Source organism: Oenanthe melanoleuca, chromosome 1, assembly GCF_029582105.1.
Source record: "Oenanthe melanoleuca isolate GR-GAL-2019-014 chromosome 1, OMel1.0, whole genome shotgun sequence".
Taxonomy (NCBI): domain Eukaryota; kingdom Metazoa; phylum Chordata; class Aves; order Passeriformes; family Muscicapidae; genus Oenanthe; species Oenanthe melanoleuca.
Genome location: NC_079333.1, coordinates 37,142,930 through 37,164,709, shown reverse-complemented (window position 1 = coordinate 37,164,709; position 21,780 = coordinate 37,142,930). Strand labels below are relative to the sequence as shown.

General features: G+C 42.5%; 1 protein-coding gene across 2 annotated transcripts in view; it reads left to right on the top strand.

The window, feature by feature from the left end:
- MTMR2 (myotubularin related protein 2) overlaps positions 1–21,780 on the top strand; it is a 63,177-nt gene that overhangs the window by 29,153 nt on the left and 12,244 nt on the right. Inside the window, exons 2-7 of one of the 2 annotated variants that reach the window (XM_056484515.1) lie at positions 7,751–7,820; positions 8,723–8,798; positions 12,010–12,104; positions 12,285–12,395; positions 14,414–14,515; positions 15,161–15,244. In XM_056484515.1, coding sequence (XP_056340490.1) covers positions 8,753–8,798; positions 12,010–12,104; positions 12,285–12,395; positions 14,414–14,515; positions 15,161–15,244 — 438 coding nt within the window. In that variant the 5' untranslated portion in view covers positions 7,751–7,820; positions 8,723–8,752. The remainder of the gene's footprint in view (positions 1–7,750; positions 7,821–8,722; positions 8,799–12,009; positions 12,105–12,284; positions 12,396–14,413; positions 14,516–15,160; positions 15,245–21,780) is intronic. The other variant, XM_056484507.1, reaches the window with a different exon arrangement.

Sequence of the window (21,780 nt, the reverse complement as noted above, 5' to 3'; positions counted from 1 at the left end):
TCAGTTTTCTGTCTGCTTGACATGGAAATAATACTCCCTAAGTGCTCATCTAATTAGAAAAAAGCAAAGACAGCAAACATTGCTAATTTTTCTTATATAGAAGTACCTAAATGCTTGAATATGGAGTAATGCACAGTGAAAGAAATCTCTGGAAGCATTTATGATTGCCATCTATTAGGAATGGAAAGCTAAGGAGAATGAGCAAATGGCCTTCATATGTTCTCAAAAATATTTTCATCTCTGCCTGATCAAGTGTGATATTTCTCCTAGCTACAAAGTGCAAGAATTTTCTTTTTGTTGAGTAAAACCAGGTAAGAGGCAGCTTCTCCCCCTGCCCTTGTTAGTTACAGTTTTGTAAACTGAAGGACAGATCAGGCAGGAATGAACAAGCATGGTATTTAAAGGGAGTACATGGATTTGTGATTGCATGCAGTGCCTGCCAAGATTTGATTTTCTGTAGATGTTTTTGCATGGAATAAAACATCTTTGTTCAGCTCTGTAGGATTGTTTGCTCATTATAAATATATAATTATCTGTATCAAACTCAAAAGTGGAATTCTTAGTAACAGAGGTAGTATTCTGTGACTTATTTTAGTTGGTAAAATTTATGACTCTTGTTTTTGGTCAAAGTGTTTTTCTTAACTTAAGACTGTTGATATGAAATTCACTGAACTACTTTAATGGTTTCCTTGAAACTTTTAATCTTCTTTTTGCATGTAAGTTGTTTGCTAAACAGAATTCAGTAAAAACAAAGGATAGAGTCAAGCTAGTGTGCTGTCCAAAGTTTTTGAACAGCCCATGGAGAACAGAGGCATTGTGGTTAGAGACGAATGTGGAACCCTTGGCAGTGAAGAAGGTTCTGTTTTAAAAAATGTTGGACTTGTCTGAATAGATAATATCTGCAACCTTCTGTGCCAGGGAGCGTTGCTGAGTTGAGTCAATGACGACTTTCTGTCGGAGCCTAATGAGAGAATTGTCTTGAGGCACCAAGCCATACAAACTTGAAGAGACAAGCCAGCCGTGGTTGAACGAGTGGCCCTCAACAATGTGTTCCTTTGAGCTTCTAAGCTTTGCCTTGCAGTTGTGCAGCGAGGGCCCAGGAGATTCACCAGCTCAGGGAACCCAGAGAGGCTGTTCTTCGTCACTGGACATTTGGGTCTGAGTGGAGAAGAACATCGTGGAAAAAACAAAGCAGAAAACCCCAGGGAACCACTGCATGGTGGCTGCTTCCTCCTCCAGAGGAGTCCCTTTATATTGCTTTGGGGACTGTGATTCTTTTTTTTAAATACAATAATCTTCAGCTTCTTTTTAAAGATTTTCAAGAAAGTGGTAAGTAAGCAAGTGATTTCTCAAGCATTTTTATGCTTTCTCAAAACATATATGGTAGGTAGAGATCAGGGTGTGTAATTTGGTGTTTTAGTTGTGTTGGGAAGGCGTAGTTAAAAGACAGTTGCAGTGTACTTTGTATGTTATCACTGTCTTTAGAGCAGTGATAACTTAAGTACTTCTTGTGTTTTTTTCCTTTAACCAGGCTAGGGGATTGCCTTTGGCCAAGTGCTCTCTTAGGAGCTGAATGGGCTTGATGTGGTCTTTGGACAGTATATTTGATTCTTTGTGTACTCTTCTGAAATGATCCATGTGTCCATGATGTTTTCTCTTTTCCCCTTTGAACTTTTAATATCCCAAAGGAATTAGACATAAAGCATTTCCCTGCAATTAATATCTTGCAGTTCTGAATGCCTCTAACATATTTTTTTGAGCCATCTGGTCATAATCCTCAGAAAAGTCCCTGTGCCTCAGTCAGGCAGAGATATTTCTGTTCTTTCCCTTAGTCTTTCTGCTGTGATATTCTTAATGATTCAAAAATAATCAACAAAGTCCATTTACTTGCTTGATTTATGTTTTATTGCATTTCCAGTAGGATTCTTAGCACACAAATCTTCTCCAAGTACACTTGATATAGCCATAAATGGCAGCTGAAATTCTCCTCAAAGCAGTGCAGTGCTTGCAGTCAAGCGAGCATGGCTTCTGTTCCACAGTCCTGGTGATTGAGCACTGAGAGGACAGAAGCACCTTAGCAGTAAAATGCCAAGAAAAATGTGCCCTTTTTCCTGTTGTAAGAAATGTTTCATTTAGAGAAAAAACCATGCACCTGTAAAAGACTTTCTTAAAGAAGCATACTCACCTTGTTTTTGCACAGATTTGTGTCAGTTTTGCAGCTTCTGTCAATGTCAACTGGACAGAATTAGACCACTGTGGGATGTTTTTCAGGCATGAATGGAAAGAGCTTTTCTATCTATTTTGTTTCAGGTATTTTTGCACCATGATTGGAGTAATGATAAACCTTGATGCACCTGCCATAGTGGCACTGTCCTTCATTGATTGACTGATGGAAACAGCCACAAAAGAGGAAAGAGATGGAGTGGTAGGGCAGTTCAGGGAAAGTAATAGGTGAACTTGGTTTGAGACCCCAAAAGGCATTTAAAGCTATTAATTTACAAACAAAGTTAATAAATTAATCAAGTATGTAGAAATAATCCTATGGCTAAGTCTTTGCAGGAAGGCTGACTTCTCTTATGTAGTTCTTTGTGGCAGCAGACAAGAGCCAGCTCTGACACAAAAGCTGCCTTTTATACCTCAGCTAAGACAACCTGTCCTACAAGCTTTGGAATCATGCCTTTTTAAATTAAATCCATACAGTATTTGTGTCTGACTTGGCTGATTCTCTGCTGTCTCTCTGCACACAGTGCATTTGTACTTCTCTGAAGAGCATAGGATATGACTGCTCAGTTGTTTGTGGATGTCCAGGAGATTTTGCTATGCTGACCACAAGGAGGGACCAGAATTGGGATTTACCCTTCCAGATCTGCACTGACATTCCTTTACCCTAGTTCATTTCGGTGGGAAGAAGGGTACTTATCCTAAAGGTGCATCTCCTGGATATCTTGCTTTCCACTGACTGGCACAGAGTGCCTGGGGATTCAGGTGAGATGGGTATTCCTGCAGCTTACTGACTACCCTGCCTGCAAAGTGGCAAAAAAGATGATTAAGGAGGGCATTCAATCATTTTCCATTTCTTGATATAAGACATTAAAAAAAAAAAGGGGGAGCCAAGGAAAGTTTAGATATGTTAAGTACAATCAGAATATTCCCAGGTGGTCCTTTCAATGTGAAGTATCAAAGAGAAATTTTCATATAGGAGATTAAACCTCTCACTCAGCTGTTAAACTCCACTCATTCTCTCTGTATGTTTTTGTACATGTACAATATGCACATTTTTGTCACTGCAGCATATCTTTCACCTGTTACTGCTGATCAGTGCATGCTTACAAGATGGACAGAGGCATGCCAAATCTGAGCTCAGGGGCTGCAGAAGCAAGGGGACTTTGTGTGTGTAATGTTTGTGCAGGCAGGCTATAGATATTTATGTGAAGGGACCAGTTAGGCAACCACCTTCCTGCTGTAGGAAACATAAAACAAGACTGTGTAGCTGGAACAAAAGCAGTTCCCAGCTTGGAGAGCTTGTCTTCTCAGTGGATGGAGCAGACATGGTTTAGGGGAAAGGAGAAATACAGGAGCAAGGTGTTCATGCTGTCGGCTTGAACGTGTCGTACCAATTCTGTGGCTTCATGCACAACAACTCTGTTCAAAATGTGCAAAGTGACTTGGAGTGTGTAGGAGGTTACCAAGGAGAGATTAACTCAGAGGAAAGAAAAAAATCTGCAAAAAGGGTACATTTTAATATTGTCTAAGCCAAAAAAGATTCCTTTTGCTCATTTTTATTGTGATTCAGGATAGAAGAATCTCTGCAGACTTGGGAAAACTGTTACACAACAATTTGGTAACACAAACCTGTCTCCCCTTAAGTTGCATGAAGCCAAAAAATCTGACCTTTGTGGGTTTGAGGACTCAAATATTCAGAAGAAAAATAAAAAGAGAATAGCTGGTAAATGGCTAGGAGAGACTTCAGGTGCCCTCCTTGTTTTCAGGAGGCTTGTGCAGTGTCCAGGGATAAAATTATTCTCTCCCTGGTTGGTTCAAGCTGCAACTTCTCTCTTGCCCAGGTTTTGCTTGCCTTCACTCCAGCAGTCACACCCTGGCAAAATGATCCAGGTTATGGAAAAACTTCCATTATAAAAGCCTTAAAGTGGACATCTTGACTGAGCTAGACACAGAAGCAATGACAGCACTGGCAGGGTGGGTAAAGGAGGCATCCAGCCAGTGCAGGATAGGGATTGTCAGCCAGGCTGTGCAGTATCGCTGGTAGGCAAGCACCTCACCAGGCAGCACAACAGGGAAGCACATCAGCTGTTTTGTTCATGGTCAGAAAGCAAACCCTGAATTCAGAGTGTCACCTACTCTCTCAGGTCCTTCTGGAACAGTGTTCAGTGGTGCACAGACCTCTAAAACCCTGTGCATAGAGTGTGCTTGCAGTTCAACTCTGTAGCACCCCGGCTTGGCTGCAGATGCTCAGGATGAGCTGCATGCACAAATTGTGCAGGAACATCATCCAGGAGAGGGGTTTTTGTAGCAGCATGCTGGCTGCTGTGTTAGGAGGCAGTGTGAACATGTGGTTGGAGAGACATGCCAGAACTGCAGTACCCTGAATCACAGCAATCTTACCTCTTTAGCAGGACCTAAATCTCTTTTCCTGGCCCCATACATGCAAGCGAAGAAGGTGATTTTGTCACTCATATCTGGAGGTTGCCTCAACAAAACAGCAGTTTCCCTGTCTTGGGGGCAGTAGTTGGGAGGGCATGAGAGAGCTCTGCACCTTCAGCTGGGAGTGACTGTGCTGGAGCTTACACAAGGTGAGAAGAGTAGAGAAGTGGTTGTTGAATGTAGCAGTGTGGATTTGTTCTGCCAAGTCGCTGCTTGAGCAGAGGACAAAGGTAGGAGGTGACACGAAGTCCTCACACCCTCTGAGCTGAGCCAGGACTGGTGTTTAGGTTCTAAGGTACTCCCCTTCTCAGACTCTTTGAGAGCTGTTTCTTCTAGAGGGAGAGCTGCTGACAGGTGGGATGGGTACATAATGTGACTTGGTAAAAGGAGACAGAAATAAAGGCTGTTCTGGAGTGTAACAGGACTTCATTACCCCAGAGATTCAGTTACCAAGCATGACATTTTTGTGGGGAAAAGATAATGAAGACCTTGTTCGATTTAGAGGCAAGGCAGAGTATTCCACTGGTTTTTGGTTATTGTATCTGTTTCTTACAGGAACCATCTTAGTGATGATTGTGACAAAAAGAGCCATGTGTGACTCTGTCATTGTGGTCCTATTCCTAAGAAATAATGATTTGCCCAGCTCTGGATATGTTCTTCATTGCAGATCTCTAAGAATTCTTTGATTTTATTCCCACTGAACAATTTAAAAGGCTGAAGCACACAGAGGTGGCACATTTCAGCTGCAGGCTCATGTGATACCTGCCTCAGTAGCATTTTTGTATTAGCAGCTGCCATCCCCCCCCCCTGCAGCCAGGCTGCTGCTGTCGTGTCCTTGGCTCCCTTCCCTGCTTCCTTGCCTTACTGGTGCTCTTAATTTAATTTTGTAAGGTTTGCAGAGGGCTAAATTTGGACCCAAGAGTTATTTTTAGAGTCTTGAAAATAGGCTAATGTACAAAAAAAGATTTTTCTCACAGTTTAATGAACCATTTTTGGATTTTGAGGGGGAGAGGAGGATTAGCAATAAGATGGAAGGGCTTTTCATGTCATCTCCTTAGTCATATAAGGAGCAAACGGCCCATTTTTGACACTGACGTCATCTCAGAGCTTCATGTGCATTGTCCCAGACCATTCTTTCTCCTTGATCTGTTTCCAAAACTCCTCTTCTCTTATCCACCCACTTTTCTTACCTGCTGCCAGCCCCTGTCCTTCAGTGGTGCTGCAGATGTCATCTCCTGCCTGCTGCCTGCATTTTCAGCCCCACACAGATTGCATTTCTCTGAATCAATTTTAAGGAGCCATTGATGGGGATGGTTTTTAGAAAAATGCCTACCATTCATTTCTTGGTTTCTGCCAGTATGGATTTCATGTCCCTATATCCCAACTAGAGGCTCATTCAAAATCTAGTGCTGAGCAGATAGTGCATAAACTAGCACAACAGAGAAGTGTTTGTCCTGGGCTTTCTGACCATGCCTGTCTCAGCCTCATGGGAAGGATGACTATTGTCCAGGGCTTATCTGCTTGTACCAACTTTGAAATCATCATGGAGTCAGTACTTTACCTCAGATAGGTACTTTGCTGAAGTCACTTGAGGGGTGGTGCAAATGAGTTTAGTCCTCAAGACTGTAGCAAAAAAAAAAAAAAAAAAAAAGGAAAGAAATAAGAAGAGAGGCAAGGAGGCTGACCTTGAAGTGCTGTGCTTCCAGGAATCCAACCATCTGCTGCCCTGTGTTGAAGTGAACTCAGGTTTGTGTTGCTAATTCTTTCTTCTGATCCTGGGGACATTTCAGAGAAGTGTGAGTGAGCAGATGGATTTTATTAGACTTAGGAGAGACACTTTTTAAATTGAAAAGGCTTTCAACCTTGTCTTTAGAGAGTGGTGTTGACATGGAGGTCCTTGTCTTTCATACTGCTTGCCTCTTCCCTCCTTCTCTCCCCCACTTGCAGGACAGGGTTTAAAACCCACCTGAGCCCTGCCCACCTCTGCCACCTCAGCAGATGTTTGTCATACCAAGTGCTTTCTATGTGTCTTACCTCATATTTGTTTTGGCTTGAGATACAGCCCAGCCCTCTAAATATTTACTGCTGGATGTGCTCCCGCTGACATCTGCAGGAGAGCAGCCAGTCCAGCTGCTGACCCAAGTGATCCTGGCAGCAGCTGCTGCCCGCGTGAGGTATGGACCTTCTCAAAGAAGCTGTGATCGTATTCTGAACTCAGACTGCATTTTCACTCATGTCCTTCCAAGATAAAAGGCCAAAAAGATGACCACCACTTATGGGCTAATTAGCCAGAAGCCTCCATCTCATTTATCACAATCCAGATGTTATCGTGCTAATTTCAGGGCTGTTACTCAAGCGCAGAATTGGACACACAGGAGTTGAGAGTGGGTCTACATCACAGGCTTTTGTCAGGGAGGCCCTCAGTCAGGGCTTTGATGAGGTGTGTGATCTTTGGCCAACACAGCTGTGCTGACAAGAAGTCCTCAACATCGATTTCTGCTTATTATACCAGCAAAACCTTATTTTTACTGATATTTCTGATGTGGGGGAAGAGAAGCTTTCTGGCATATTGCTGCCAGTGAGAGTTCTGTTAATGGTGACCTCTTCTTACTTATCTTGTGGACCCCAGCCCAGCTGCTCTTGCAGCCTCCCTTGGTAAGACCTGATCTAAGTGGGTGCAGTTGTGAGGTTTCTGTTAGGAAGCTGGGACCCTACTTGCTTTTATTATTGATTTTTTTCCTAAGAGTCTTTTGAATGCATTTTTTTTAAATGTACATCTTGTTCTCAAGAAGGCTTTGATCTTGTTAATCTTTTCATCTATGCATCAATCTGTTGTGTGAAAATGCTGGAATGTGCTCTTATTGTAGCAAGGGCTTTCTTTGGGTTTGTTTCCAATTTTTTTCACATAGTTTAGGGAATTTTTCTTCCCTGAGGCTCTCCCTCTAGCTTGATCCTACATGAAAGTTGACCACAGACGTGTCAGGTTCTAGAATGCCACTTTAGGCTATGTCTTTGAATTTTCTTTGCAGGGATTTCCTGATACCAAATTGAAGCAATTATTTTTCTCTTTCTGTGTATTATGATAAAGAAAACATTTTGGGCGAGCCTGCACATTCAGCTGTGAGCAGCAATGAGCTCCCTCTGCCTGTCTTCACCAGGTGGGACACACACCAACCTTGAACTCAAAGTTTTGTGGTTGCTACAGCATAAGGCAGAGTCTGGACTAACTTACCTTTCTGTTAAGAGGTTGAACAAACTGTACTGCTGAGGCTGTGGTCATTTGTCCAGTTTAAGGCATGGACAGCATGATTAAATCCATCTGCATTTGGCCACATAGACTTAGCCTTAGTCTTGATCATTTATATTTGCTTTTCTCTCCTAGTTCTTATAGGTTTAGACCTCAGGTTATGTTTTCCTAGTTACAGCCATGCTTTCCTAAAATGTCCATCTCCCCATGATAGCACCTATTCTTGTGAAAGCCCTTGTGTAAATGCAATCATAGGTCTGAGAAGTCATGCCCTGTAATATAACATGAACCCTAAGGAAAGTGAAGAAGGGGTCATTTGGCAGCCAAAAAAAAAAGAAAAAATCAAAACTATATCTCCTATATATGCCTGTCAAATATTACCTTTGTAACTGAGTTGAGTCAGGACTTTTGCAGTTGTGGGACTCTCACTGAGCACAGAAAAGTGACCAAGGTGTCCTTTTCAGCTTTGCTCAGTGTAAACTAGAAATTGCTCTGCTGAATAGTTGATGTCATCGTGGTAGTCACTGAGCCCTTCAATTAGGAAAGGAACTGATTCCTTTGGCTCTGTCCATAACTGTGAGAGAATTTGGCTTGTGAGGGTGGCCTGGGCAAGAGAAGGTTGGATCATGAAAGGACACCTGGGGAGTGTGCTGCCAAAGCACAGAGCCTGGTGTTGACCTCTGAGGAGGCCCTAGGCAGTACTTCAAGATCTTTGGATATTTGTTGTCCTTGATACTGTTGACCTGTAAGTGTAAACTTCTTGGTTTATGAAAACATAATGAATTTCTGTTTGTACTTGTATCTTTTGCGTAGGTCCTGAGGGAGGCCAATAAATTGGCTGAAATGGAAGAGCCACCTTTGCTGCCCGGGGAAACCATTAAAGACATGGGTATGTGAAGAGGAAATCCCTTACTGTTTGCTGACAAACAGTCAAATTACCATAGAGCAAAATATCTTGGCGGTCACTGGCCAGCAGCAGCAAATTGAAGATGTTTTGGGAACCATGATAAGGTTTTTTCATTAATTAAGCTATTGCACATCACATGGGCCAAGGTAATCGTGTCTTCTTTTAGCACATAGCATGTACAAAGCAATTCAATGCTCTTACCATGAGTGATGGGGTGAGTTTGTACAGCTCTGCATTTGCTGCCTCCTGAGAGGACATGGATCAACTGTTCCAGTTTGTCCTTGTCACAGGGTAACTTCCTAGGCTGACACAGCAGAATTATGTGTCAAATCTCTGTCATGGACTCTAGGAAAGTATACAGTATACAGGAACTTACTGTGATGGGGGCTGGGTTTTTTCTGTTTTCATCCAGGCTTTCTGACGTGCGTCAGATTTGCTGATGCTCTCCATTCTGAAAGCTTGAGTAAGCCTTTTGATTAATTTTCTGTGAAAGATTTTGCATTCTCTTTTTTAAAATGTTACCTTCCTTTTAAGGTGATAAAGAAGAGTGCAACTTCAGTCCTAAACATAAAAAATCAAAAAGAGAAAACTGAAAATGCTTCATGAAAAAAAAAAATGCACCCATCAACAACAATATAAAAACAAGCAAGAAAACTTCCAAACACCCCACCTCAAATGATTAATGGTTTTTCTCTACCTCTTTCCTAAGGACTTTGAACTCATACTCCAACCATACTGCAGACTGATATCTAACCCACTCCACAAAAGCAATTAACTCTGACAGTGAAGCAGTGTTTTGAAGGGTTCCCAGGGAATGGTTTAAGAGATCATAATTACCAGTGTTTTATCTGTTGGCAAATGGTGTTATGTAAATCTGTAAGACTGGATGGCTTTTGGAGTAACCTGGACAGCAGCTGCCTGTTCCAGCAAGAAGCTAAAGGCAGCAGAAAGGAAATCTTTGTTATTCACCAGCAATAATTGTTTCCTGTTAAAAGTGTGAAGAAAGGCAAATGTAGTTCTCCTTGTATTTTACAGGGAAGGGAAGAAAAAATATTTTCAGCCAACCCAATAATCAAGGGTTAGATTGGCCTGTAAAAGACAGGAATTCCACAAGCAGGGGAATTAGTAAATCTGGTTTCCAGTTTCTTTCTCCCATATGTATTCTCTTATACATACCAAAGGCTGAGCTCATTAGGCTTTCCCGTGGTGATAGCACCACTACAACCTCTCTATTATACCTGGCATTCATTCTCACAAACAGTGAAGCACTTTAATGCCTTGGAGATCCCTGTTTATCAAGCAGAGCCTGCTGAAATCATACAGCTGTGGCAGGGTTAAGGGCAGACAAGCCATGTGTGCAGGTACGTTTGTACATGCGCAGTGTAATTAAGGAAAATTGTTTCCTTAGGAAACCAGGCTAATAAAATGCAAATGTGAAAGGTGGTGTGGCTTACAAGCTGGCAAGGCCAGTGTTTGAGATCGTGCCTGGGGTTCCTTACCTGGAAAACATTTTTCTAGCACCTTTCCTCTTTACCCAGAAATCCTGTTTCCTTTTCAGATGTAAATGCACGCTTTCTTATTAATGGATTTCACTGAGGTTTTTTTAAGCATTTCAAAATTACATTTTGAATAATGGGGACTGCAGTGGAAAAACTAGGCAGGCTGCCTTCACCCTTGTTATGCTTCCTGAGTCTGCTTTCAAAGCTCTGTCAAACTAGTCTTTGAAAAGAAGTGATTAATAATCAGACACTAATGAAACACTTGGTTTAATTAGAAATGGCTATAAGCATTTTGTCTTTAATTATCCTTCAAACAACATGTAAATTTATAAAAATTAATAAATAATGGAATTACTAGCATGTTTTTTATAGATATGTATATTTTATTTCTTTTTAACCAGATATTGTGTGCTACATATTTTGTTCCAAATTAGTCACTTCTGATATTTTAAGGATCTTTCTCCACATCCAGATCTTGAGAGTCAATGAAGACAGTGCAGAAGCAGAGCTGACTATAACTAAATCAGTTATATGAGTTGCCAGTGCCCTGGAATAGGGCAGACTTCTTTTCTCTCCCCCTCTGGGCTAAATCTCATGGGATAAAGGTGGAAGAAATATAGGTTCCCATTCTGACACCCTAGTAGCCTCACACCTCATGTTCATGGTGGCTGTCTCCTGGGTGGGGAAGAGAGCCATCCTCCTGACACAGCCCTTGCAAAATGGATCTCCTATGGCTTGGAGGCTTGAGATTATTAGGATGATCCAGGCAGTTTTTTTGTGGATCTGGCAGCTCTGGTCAGTGGGTCTCCTCTGTGTTTTTGAGGGGTGTCATTACTTGTTGGTAGTAGTGTAAACCATTGCCATGACACTGCCAGACAACTGCTTCAGTGGCAGAAAGCATGATAGGCAGCAGGGGTGGGGAGGCAACAACTTAAATCTTGACATTTTTAATTGATGTAAAACAGGAGGGCAGTTAGGAGAGGTGTTTGCTGTGGAAAGCCAGCAGCACCTCTTGCCTTTTGCTGGAACAAGTGAGAAACATTTGAGGCTTTTTAAGAAGGGGACTGTTTTGAGTCACCATCACTCAGGCTCAAAAATAATTGAATTGTGCAGAGTAACTTGATCGCTGACTTCAGACCTAAGATCACTGGCAGCTGGGTGTTACACAGATTCATGGCTCCTGCAAATCACTGTAGCTCTGCTGGCTTGTAGCATGAGGGCCTCCATCCCAGGGCTCACTCCATGTGCAAAGGTGTACAGAAGGACCCAAGCATCCTAAAAACCACAGCTGCCTTCTCCTGCCCCTGGTGGCACAAGCCATGTTGGACACAATCCTTAGCTTTTATGCAGATTGTTGTCAGTTTCAAATGTATGCATCCTGGCAAGAGTGGTCTCTTCTTTTCATGCATGATGCTCTCAGCTACTGGAGTAAGAGCAAACAGTTTGCACCAAACACTGGCCTATTGACAGGGGTAGCAGTTTTGTGCAAATGTAGGATTCTACCCAAACTCTTACCTTCTCCACAGAACTGCAACTTGAAAGTTGGATCTAGGCTAGAACCACAGATTAAGCTTGTTTTAATTTCATGATCTGCAAGGTAGAGCCCACAAATGTTGGGCATAATTTTTCTCCCATAAATTAACCATGAAATTAACAACTTCTTTTTTTTTTTTTTTTTTTTTTTTCCCCTTAAGCTAAGGATGTTACATACATCTGCCCCTTCACTGGAGCAATCAGAGGAACCCTTACTGTTACCAATTATAGACTGTATTTTAAAAGCATGGAACGGGTAAGCTTTTGAAATAATTTGCTTTGGCTACTTTTTCAGTCTTCAGACCTAGGTGTTGTTTGAGAGTATTGCTGTGTGAAATGTGGCTATATGTCTGGGAATATTAGAGACATAAGGGAGCAGGAGCTGGGGATTTTTCCCCCTCCCCTTTTTAAACTCACAAATTTCAACTGTCTACAGGACCCTCCTTTTGTCCTAGATGCATCTTTAGGTGTAATCAACAGAGTGGAGAAAATTGGAGGTGCTTCCAGTCGTGGTGAAAATTCATATGGGCTGGAAATTGTATGCAAGGTAAATTTTTATCTGTGTTTTACAATGGGAGAAGGGGAACATATATTTTTAAAGACTTTTTCTGTAGTACTGTAGGAAGTTTTGCAAAATGTTCCAGTCAGTATGACTTCACAGGTGTCAAAAAACATGTGATTTTAAAAGTAATTTTCAGTATTCTCCAGCTCCACTCATTTGAGAAGGGCTCCATACCTTTTTTCAGGCTTCGTGCTGGGCAGTGGCTTTTCTTCATCTTGCAGGTGTAGGCCTGCATCCTCAGTTCTCAAGGTTGCCCACCAGACTTACTCTAAGTAGACTCCAGTTACTGTGGAATTCAGTAGGCCTTTCACTCATTTGCATTTCAAGAGCAAGAAAGGGGCACATTTTCCCCCTAAATCATTAGCTCATGTCAACCTGCTGCTATGCCTTGCTGTGAGGGACTGCTGAGTAGCCTTCAGTCCTCACCAGGGCTGTTCTTTCATTTTTATCAAGGCAGTACTTATTTCACATGTTTCTCTCAAGAGCCCTTGGAATAACTAGAAATACAAACTACAGTAAAAATTAACAATTTGCCTCCTCGTGTCTGCTTACTATAGACCCATGAAGTAGATAAAATCACCATCTCCCCTCCTAAATCCATATCTCTAGATGGCATGGCCCTTCTGCTTCCCTCAGTGACCACATAGGAAGAGCTGGATTCAGAACCTTGTAGGTTTTGGGCTGCTTAGAGCTTGTCAGAGTCCCTCAATGCTGAAAGGATGCCACTTGCTAGATAAGAGCAGATGGAGGAATGAAAAGGAATCCCAAACTGCTCTGGTCACTGCTGTGAGTTTGAGGCACCAGGAAGCTGAGCAGACTGTCAAGCTGTGGGTGTGCTGAGTCAAGACCAGTTACTGCAATCTGTACCAAATCACCCAGCTGCTCCCTTGTCCTATGGCAGTCATAATCTACCCTGGCTGATTTAGAATGGGGTCCTTGTGCTGTCAGGCTAATTTGTTCCCTGTTTTGATGTGGATTCCTGATCCTCAGCCATTTTGTCTGTAAGCACACTTGGTCAGGTTTGGAATGAACTGTATCATTTCCCTGTATGGGAAACTCAAGCACAAGCTATAGGATGAGTGTTTTGGCCCTTTGTAGCATATTGATATATGTCAGCCTGCTTCACCAGGATATGCACAGCAGCTTAATGCAATAACACAGTGGTATAGTTCCATCTTATGCATCCTGAAAAGTTCTGAGACTTGTCATGTAATCCCTGTGAGGAAGCAAAGTCTTCAGCTGTTTATCTCATTCTCTGACTTGCTCTACCATCTTCATGTACTTGAACTTGATAGCTCATTTCCTGTTGATGGGTTTTAGACTCTTTACTACAAGCATTTTAGTTGCAGGCTTGGCTGGAAAAACTTAGAGATGCTTTATTTACTTTCCAAAATTGGTTTTGTAGATGACTATGGAAAGGAGGTCCTGAATAACCACCTTTTGTCTAAACTGTGCTGCTGTGCAAAGTGGAGGAGTTCTTGGTTTCAAGACATCCTCTTGAGTGCTCTGAGAGATGTAAGCTTTAAAGGGAGATGGCATTGGATGCATTGCACCCATCTGGCTATTTCTGGGCCCCTTACATGCAGTAGCTCTGTGGAGGTACTTTGTTAGGCCATCCCCTCCAGTGCTCTTATGGCACTGCTTGGCGTGAGAGCTCAGTGAGAGCCAAGGAGGTTTGTCTCACAAAGTCCTGCTGGTCAAACATAGATTTTTCCTGAGCAGGGCTGTCCTCAAGACTTTCAGCAGGAGAGCTTCATGTGAAGGATGCTGTGGTCAGGCACAGCTGTGCCCTTCCTCAGCTGCTCTGCTGTTGTTGGAGGTTATAGACAACCTCTGAACCAAGCCCAACGTTGCAATACAACGTTGTTCAAAGTACAGTATTAAATCAGCGGTAGAAAGAGCATTGTCATGTGATCCTGTTTTGAATTCTGGCTTTTGGATTTTCCTTGGATTTTGAAGTGGTTCAGAAATTGGCAACTTGATTTCCCTCTTTTTTCCCCTAGGATATTCGAAACTTGCGGTTTGCTCATAAGCCTGAAGGGAGAACTAGACGATCCATATTTGAGAACCTAATGAAATATGCTTTTCCAGTTTCTAATAATCTGGTAAGTGTTTTCTCTTCACCTTTTGCCAAAAGACACAGAGTAGCAGTAAAATGTTTTGTTCTGTCCCATCTACTTGATACAGCATTCATGTAGGGTGCATTTTCTGAAGGATGAGAAGTGCTGTTTTTCAAATCTGTTTTAAACTTAATTCTGTAGGAGTTTAGATCATATAGGAAACAGGAAATGTCTATTATAGTGCCTTCTTTCGAAGGGAAAGTACTCAAATCACAGTGACATCCATCAGAGGTTTACAGCTAATGGTGACTGCACTGCCCCAAATCTGGGATGCACCCCCTCTCTTCTGTAATGTTATGACACTGCAATTGCTGTTTCAAATGCTGGTTGAAAGGATCTGGTTGTTAATCTGTAAGTGCATTCTTGCCTAAGTACTTTTATCTTCTCTCTTTAATAACAACTCCTTTTATCCATGAAGTACTAGGTAAGAGCCAAGATCAGGGACATATTGGAAAGTATATTGTTGTACTAATTACCTGCTACAGTGAGAGTGTTAATCTTTTTTATAAAGCCCTTAAAGAAAAGTGATGCGGTGGGGAAGAAGGGTCAGTCATTAATTACTTTGAGATATCAAACATCCTATAAATGGGCTCTGAGTGGGCTCTTAATGGTAAGTTTTCTTTCTTTCAGCCACTTTTTGCCTTTGAATACAAAGAGGTTTTCCCAGAAAATGGATGGAAAGTGTATGACCCAACCTGGGAATACAGAAGACAGGTGGGTATTGTGCCACATCCTTCCTCATCATCTACTCTTCAGGAATGAGGGTCTATGCATGGTTACATGGAGCAGAGAATGATTCTACTGACAAATGCTGTGCAGCAGGCTTGGCTAGGATGTTCTCCACACTGCAGTGCTTGTTGGGAGTAGTACAGCTTTAGAGATAGGCATCCACTGATGGACATTAGCTCAGGTGGCAGAGAGCTGACTTTAGGCTCTGGTAGAAAAACTAATGCTCTAGCTTGGTGATCAGGCAGTGAGGAATGGAGGGTGCATGTTCCAGGTACAGGCATCCCATTGTTGAGTTTTACACCTCAGTGCTTGCTTGTATTAGTTTTAATTCTTTCCAGGTTTTCCTGTCTTAAACAACGACTTGGGGAAAAAAAAATTAAGTGTAGAATGCCTTCAGTATCTTAGGCATGCTTTGTCAGGATAGGGATCAACCTAGAGAGTACTGTGATTTACCAGTTTAGAACACAGTTGCAGTATGTCCAGAGTAGACTGATCAAAGATATTAATGATTATGAAGTGACAGGCTGTTGATTAGGAGTACTGTGGTAAAAACTTGAGTAGTTCTCTCTGGAGTAAAAGATGGGAGAATTTTGATTTTTATAAAGAAATCACTCCTGTCATAAAATTGTGAAGTAGAAGAAGGAGCATGATTTGGTGACACATTTGCTCTGGACACAATAAGCTTTTGTATCATCCAGATTTGTCAGAATAAAACCAATTTTCCATTGTAAAATAAGAAATTTTAAGCCATGCAATTTAAAGATTTATTTGGGTCTTTCTCATCAAATCAAACAAAAGCAGACCTCTGTCCCAGCCTAGTTGTTCATCTGATTCCTGGAATCCAAAACCTAAGGATTCATTTTTCTGGCTCTAGTCTTCTAAAAGCTGGGCATGCCTTCTAAATTGGTTATCTAGGCCTGTCATTAACAGATGGGAGCGAGCGCTTCACTGTTGGGGGTGATTTGTTCTCTCCTAAAATAGCTGCCTAAGATAGATCACTGGCTTCTAGGCTGCTAATGGGAAGTGAGATGTATCTTACTGTATCTTACTGTATGCTGCCTTCTTTGCAAAAAGTGTGTGTTTTGCAATGAGATGCCACACTCTAAAATCCTGGTCGAGAAACTCCAGTCGTTTGTAATCACTTTGTGTCTAAAGTGAACTTGACCATAAGATCAGATAATGCAGTGACTATTGCTTTGTTTAGAATTCATCTCCTTCTTGGTAGCTATTTTATGAGAAGATCTGCTTTTAGAGATGGATTTGCAACCCAGGTTATTTGAGCAAGATTCTTCTTTGCAGGGCTGAGAGTTTTGGGCTAACAACTAAAGAATACCTGTGCTATCAAAATAATCTCTGGAAAGCACAGCATTCACTCAGCCAAGCATCAGTCAAAACAGGTGAAGTACAAGAAGTGTTTTACAGAACCTGGAAAGAAGAAAATGTGACCTTAGATAATTTCAGTGTAGATTATGCCACTTTCTAAATCCTGGCATGTTGGTTTTTATGACAGAAGCTTTTCTGTCCATATCAGTTTTTATACTGTGATTTGGTACGCCTTAAATTTGTCAAGGAATTTGGTTACATGATGAAAGGATACATGTGTTTGCATGCCTGTGATTTGCAGCTCTTCATGGCTTTTCTGTAAAGCCATGACACATCTAGGCATTGCTGCAGTGTGTACTTGTGCTGTGGCTGCTTTTGTGTTGTTTGTGAGTGGGAAGGACAAACTTGCCTGACTGCTTCCATGTCAAGAATGTCCACATACTGAAGCCCATGGTCATTTCCTTACATTAATAACAGCAAAAGTGAATCCAAAGCAGGATTTTTTGCAGCCACAGCCTTTGTGATTTTTACCCATTATGGGCCACGGTCACTACCATTCCAGACCACACAATCCATCTGCTCCAGCTCCTTATCTCCAAAAGTGACCAACACCAGCTGCTGAGGAAAAGGCAAACCATACTGCAGTAGATGTTTATGTTGTGATCTGGCCAGGAGGAGAATTTCATCCCTTTTGTTAGATTGATTTAGCTCCTGCAGCATGATGCTTTATGTCCCCTCCAAAACTTTTAGGTATTTTGGTCTGTTTATTTAATTCCAGCATTTGTAACTATGGATGTTGAATTTATCTGTGTGAATGTCATAGCCTTTTTTCTCAATCCAACCAGGTTCTGCTAAAGCAATAACAAATACTACAGTAAATCAGGATTATGTCTTGAAATGGCAGCAGGGATTCGTTAACAGTGAAACAAAACTGGCATCATCAAATCAGATAATGGGATTACCTGTCTCTGACTATGAATTGTGATCAGAAATAGAAAAGCAGGACATACGCACTGTCAGCAGGACCTTCTGGAACTGGTTTAAAAACTGTTGGGGAAGAGTTGGCCTGTGGCAGCCCAGCAGGATGGCCAGGCATTAACTTGCTGTATCTTAGGCCAGGTCAGTCTTTTCCCTGTGGGAGCAGGGACACACACAGAGAGGGGAGCGGAGCAAAAGTAAACTCCAGCTACCAGGCATCCAGAAAAGGCTTTTAGACCAGGATCCATGGTAAGATCTATGTCCACACTGGTAGACATGGCAAGTTTGAGTGTGGTGTTATTTATTTCTCATATTTTTTAATAAGATTAATAGAAATATGTCAAGATGATAGCAATTGTCACAATTAGGAAAGATACTTGGTAAACCCCTAACTTCCCTGTTAGCATTCTTGGGAAGGATGGAAATATGTAACTTATTAAAAATCTGTGATTGTGTAAAACTGTGGGGAGTAATAAACAACCTGTAGAGAACAAAAGGAACTCAGAGAGGTTTGAGATTTAGTTGGTAAATGGAATCACATGTAGCAAATGAAATTTAAAACTGAAATTGCTCCCTGATTTTTATTACACATGAGCTGGCAGAATATAAAACAGAATTGCAAAGTGAATAAGACTTACTTGAAACCAAAAGTCCTTAAGATGCCTTTGGAGTAACTTAAAGCTTTATTTTACTTAATAAGGTGAGGAGCATTTGGAAAATATTACAAGAGGTTGTGAAGTTGTGTGATGTTTCCCCACAAAAGTCATTCTTGTCTAATATCCTTTGCTCTGGTCATATCTACTGGGGAGTCACAGTGTAGGGCTTGGTTGCTGCTTCCAGAGAAGACATGTGGAAACTAATAACTCAGAAAAACTGACCTGTTCTGAGGATAAAATAAGTTCCCAGCGTTAGTATACAAGCAGAGTTGAAAAGGTAGAGCTTGACAACATCATCCTTCAGGGGATTGTTGGGTGTAGCTTAAGAGAGCAGAGTGAGGGTTGAAGTGTTAAATGTCCCATGGTTTAACTGAGGGCCTGCTTATGCTGGGTATGTCTCTACTGCAGAACAGGTCACAGCTCTCTGGGGCTGAGTGGACACAGCCTGGGCTCAGTAAATGGCAGAGGGACCAGCTTGGCTCTGCAGCTGTATCCTGTGTTGCCTGCTGCAGATCAAGGTGCATTTACATGTCTAAGCTCAGAGTGGATCTGCCTGATACCCTAGAGGGGCGTGACTGTGTGTAACTACAGCAAAGAAATTATTTTTTTTTCCTGTCAGTGAAGGATCTTCATGTACTAAACTTTAACTATGTGCTTTGCAAAGTGGTGGTGTCGATGCTGTGCTTGTGTGACTTCAACAATTTTTCCTTGCAAACAAACTCCATCTTCTACAGAATCAAGTGATAACCAAACCCAAGTCATTACAGTAAAGCATGAATGTCTAGCTAGAGGAAAACCAAGTCTAGTTTGTGTGTGGAGAGGACGCAAAGGCTATGTCTCTGTGGTTAGATGATATAATTGTAAGGAGTGTCCCCAAGCACAGGGGCAAGTTTCAGGCATAGCTACAGACCAGGCTGTTACCATCCATCTCTTGAGTGAGTGTGTTTGAGCATCTTTAGCCACACACAAAGGTACTGTGATGCAAGTCAAGGATAACCAGTGGCAGTTTGGACAAAATGTCCTGTTTGGAGGATAAATGAGTTTATTAGTTCAGATGTGAGGTGCATTGCATCAGCTGGGCTCACTGAGAATGGTCATGGGTATATTTAATTTATGACTGTACATGTGGCTTTGCTGCCTTGCTTAGTTTGCCCTCTGGCAGCCACCAGAGATATGGATTCCCCTAGAATCAGGGGCTGCTAGCAGCATTTATTTACCTGAAGAAGACAGACCTGTGCAGAAGTCTCTGGTCACTAATGTGGACCTGCCACGTGCCCTGGCAGCTTCAGGATGATCACAAACTGCTTTTACCGAGGCATGCCTGAGTTCCTCCTGCAGGTGCACAGGCAGGCAGCACCCATAGCCTCTCCTTAGCCTGCAGAGGCTTATTGAGTTACATCTGTAACAGTTTGATTTTATAGTAGGCTTTTGGGTGCTTACAACTCACTGGGAAGCAGTGAAATGCATCTTAGATGAGGAAATACCAGTGTGCTTTATATCACGTTTAGCTTTTTCTATTGATTCCAGCTGGAGAAAGGGCAAATCTGAAGGAGCACGAAGAAATGCAGAAGCTACACTGCATTATGGCAAAGGGCCAGGGAAGATGCAAATTCAGCTTCTCTTCTAGCCCATTTGGCTTATTTAGGTTTGCTTCCAGTCCTTAGAGAAAGTCACGATCCGAAAGCGTTCTGGGTGGTGTTGTGATTCAAGGCTCCTGGGCCAGGGAAAAGCAGACATTCCCCATGAGTCAAAAGAAATTTGAGTGCTGACACACAGCCTCTTTTCTTTCTCTGGGGACTTGTCATGGATTTTTCTGGTCTGGGCTATTGCAGAGGAAAGATTTCCTTCAAGTCTGTCAGTGTGGCAGTTGAATGAGCTTTGGAGAGCTTTAGATCTCAGTTCTGGCCCAAGCAGTGTGTTCTGAAGCCACACTGCCCAGTCACACTGTGAAGAGGTGCTTTCCAGTCCCTGCTCCTTGGTCTTCTCTATGAGCACTGGTAGAGTTGCTGGGTAAAATGAAAAGGAGCTTACCTTCCATGTAGCTGCTTGTTAGCTCTCATTTTTTCTTGCCAAGGCTGTGCTGCCAGTGTAATTTTCATTCAGATTTGGGGGAGGTGCAATTTTCTGGAATTGCTTATGGATCCGTTGCATGTGCTTATTAGGACAGAACTGAGAACTAATTTGCCATTAGTCTCCTTCCAGGTAGTAAACAGGGTCACTGGCAAGAGTCTAGCTATTCCTGGCTGGCAGCAGAGCTGGTGGGCCCAGCAGATTCCATCCTTGCTGTGTACAGCAGGTAGAGCTCTGAGCATGTTTTGCCCATCAGTAAGCTTTAATTGTATATACACACTGCTTGATGTCTGGTTCTGGCAATTCTTTGGCTTCAGACAGTGCCAAAAATAGCTTTCCTTTGGGCTTTTGGGGTGATCCTTGTAGTAACATTTCCTTCTCAGGGAGGGCCAAAGGACAGCAGTGGTTCACAAAGCAGGGTGTGTGACTGATATTAGACAGAAGGTCTGGCATCCCCTCAGATTTCTGACCATGACCTCTTTTGACAGCGTGACTCACCGCTGGGATCTGTGTGGGTCAGCCATAATTATCACAGCTCGTCTGACTCGTGTTGGATGTGTCATTTATTTCCTGTGGGAGCCACGACAGTGGCAATCAGTGTCCCACCACCCTCCTTTAAAATGAAGTAGTGTTCTTTAGAACAGAGGCGTGCATTGTGGGAAGAGTTGATGCTCCCCTAAAACACCCTCGGTGCTTCACAGCCTGGCCATGTTTGCTGCAGCAGATGTGTCTTCCCACAGAGATGCTTTGTGTCAGTGCTCACCCCTGCTGCACTCGGGGTCTGTTTAAATCTCTCCTTGCAGGCAGCTGCACCAGCCACTCCCTGTTGGTCTGTTCTCTCCCAGCATCAGCCAAACCATGTCCCCAGGTTGTCAGGGTTTTGTGCATCAGGTGTTACTTGGAGATTGTTGTCTGGGAAGCTGTTGAGTGGCTTGCCCATCACGGCATGCTGAGCTCTGTGATGTGTGTGTGGAGATTCCTGCTCTCCCAGCCCAAGTCCCTAGTACAGTCAGAGCTTAGTGTGATAGAAACATGGGAGTTGCACATCACATACAGTCATGCAAACAGAGACATACAGTTGTTAAGTTTTTAGTGGTTTTAGAGGTTTTCACAGGTGTGCCACAAACACTGAACTAAAACTAAATCTGGCTGATATTTTGGGGTGTTTCACTGCCTGTTCTCCCTTCTACCCCTCCCCTCCATCCTGTCTGGTAACTCCACTTCGTATCCCCAGTTTCCACCCAGCATATTTGAACTGTGTGCCATGAGGGGACTGAGTTGGTTACCCATTCTGTCCTGCTCCTGGCTCTCTGTAAGCCCGTGATGAGACCAGAAGGTATCTTAAAGATGGGCTCAGGGGGAACACCTGTGTTGCTTCATCTGTAGCCTCCACAGCTCCCTTGCCATAGGTGACCCTGTCTGAAGCCCAGTTTCCCTGCTCCTCAGTGACTAGAGTAAAACATTCACCTCTCTGGGGAGAGACATGAAATGCAA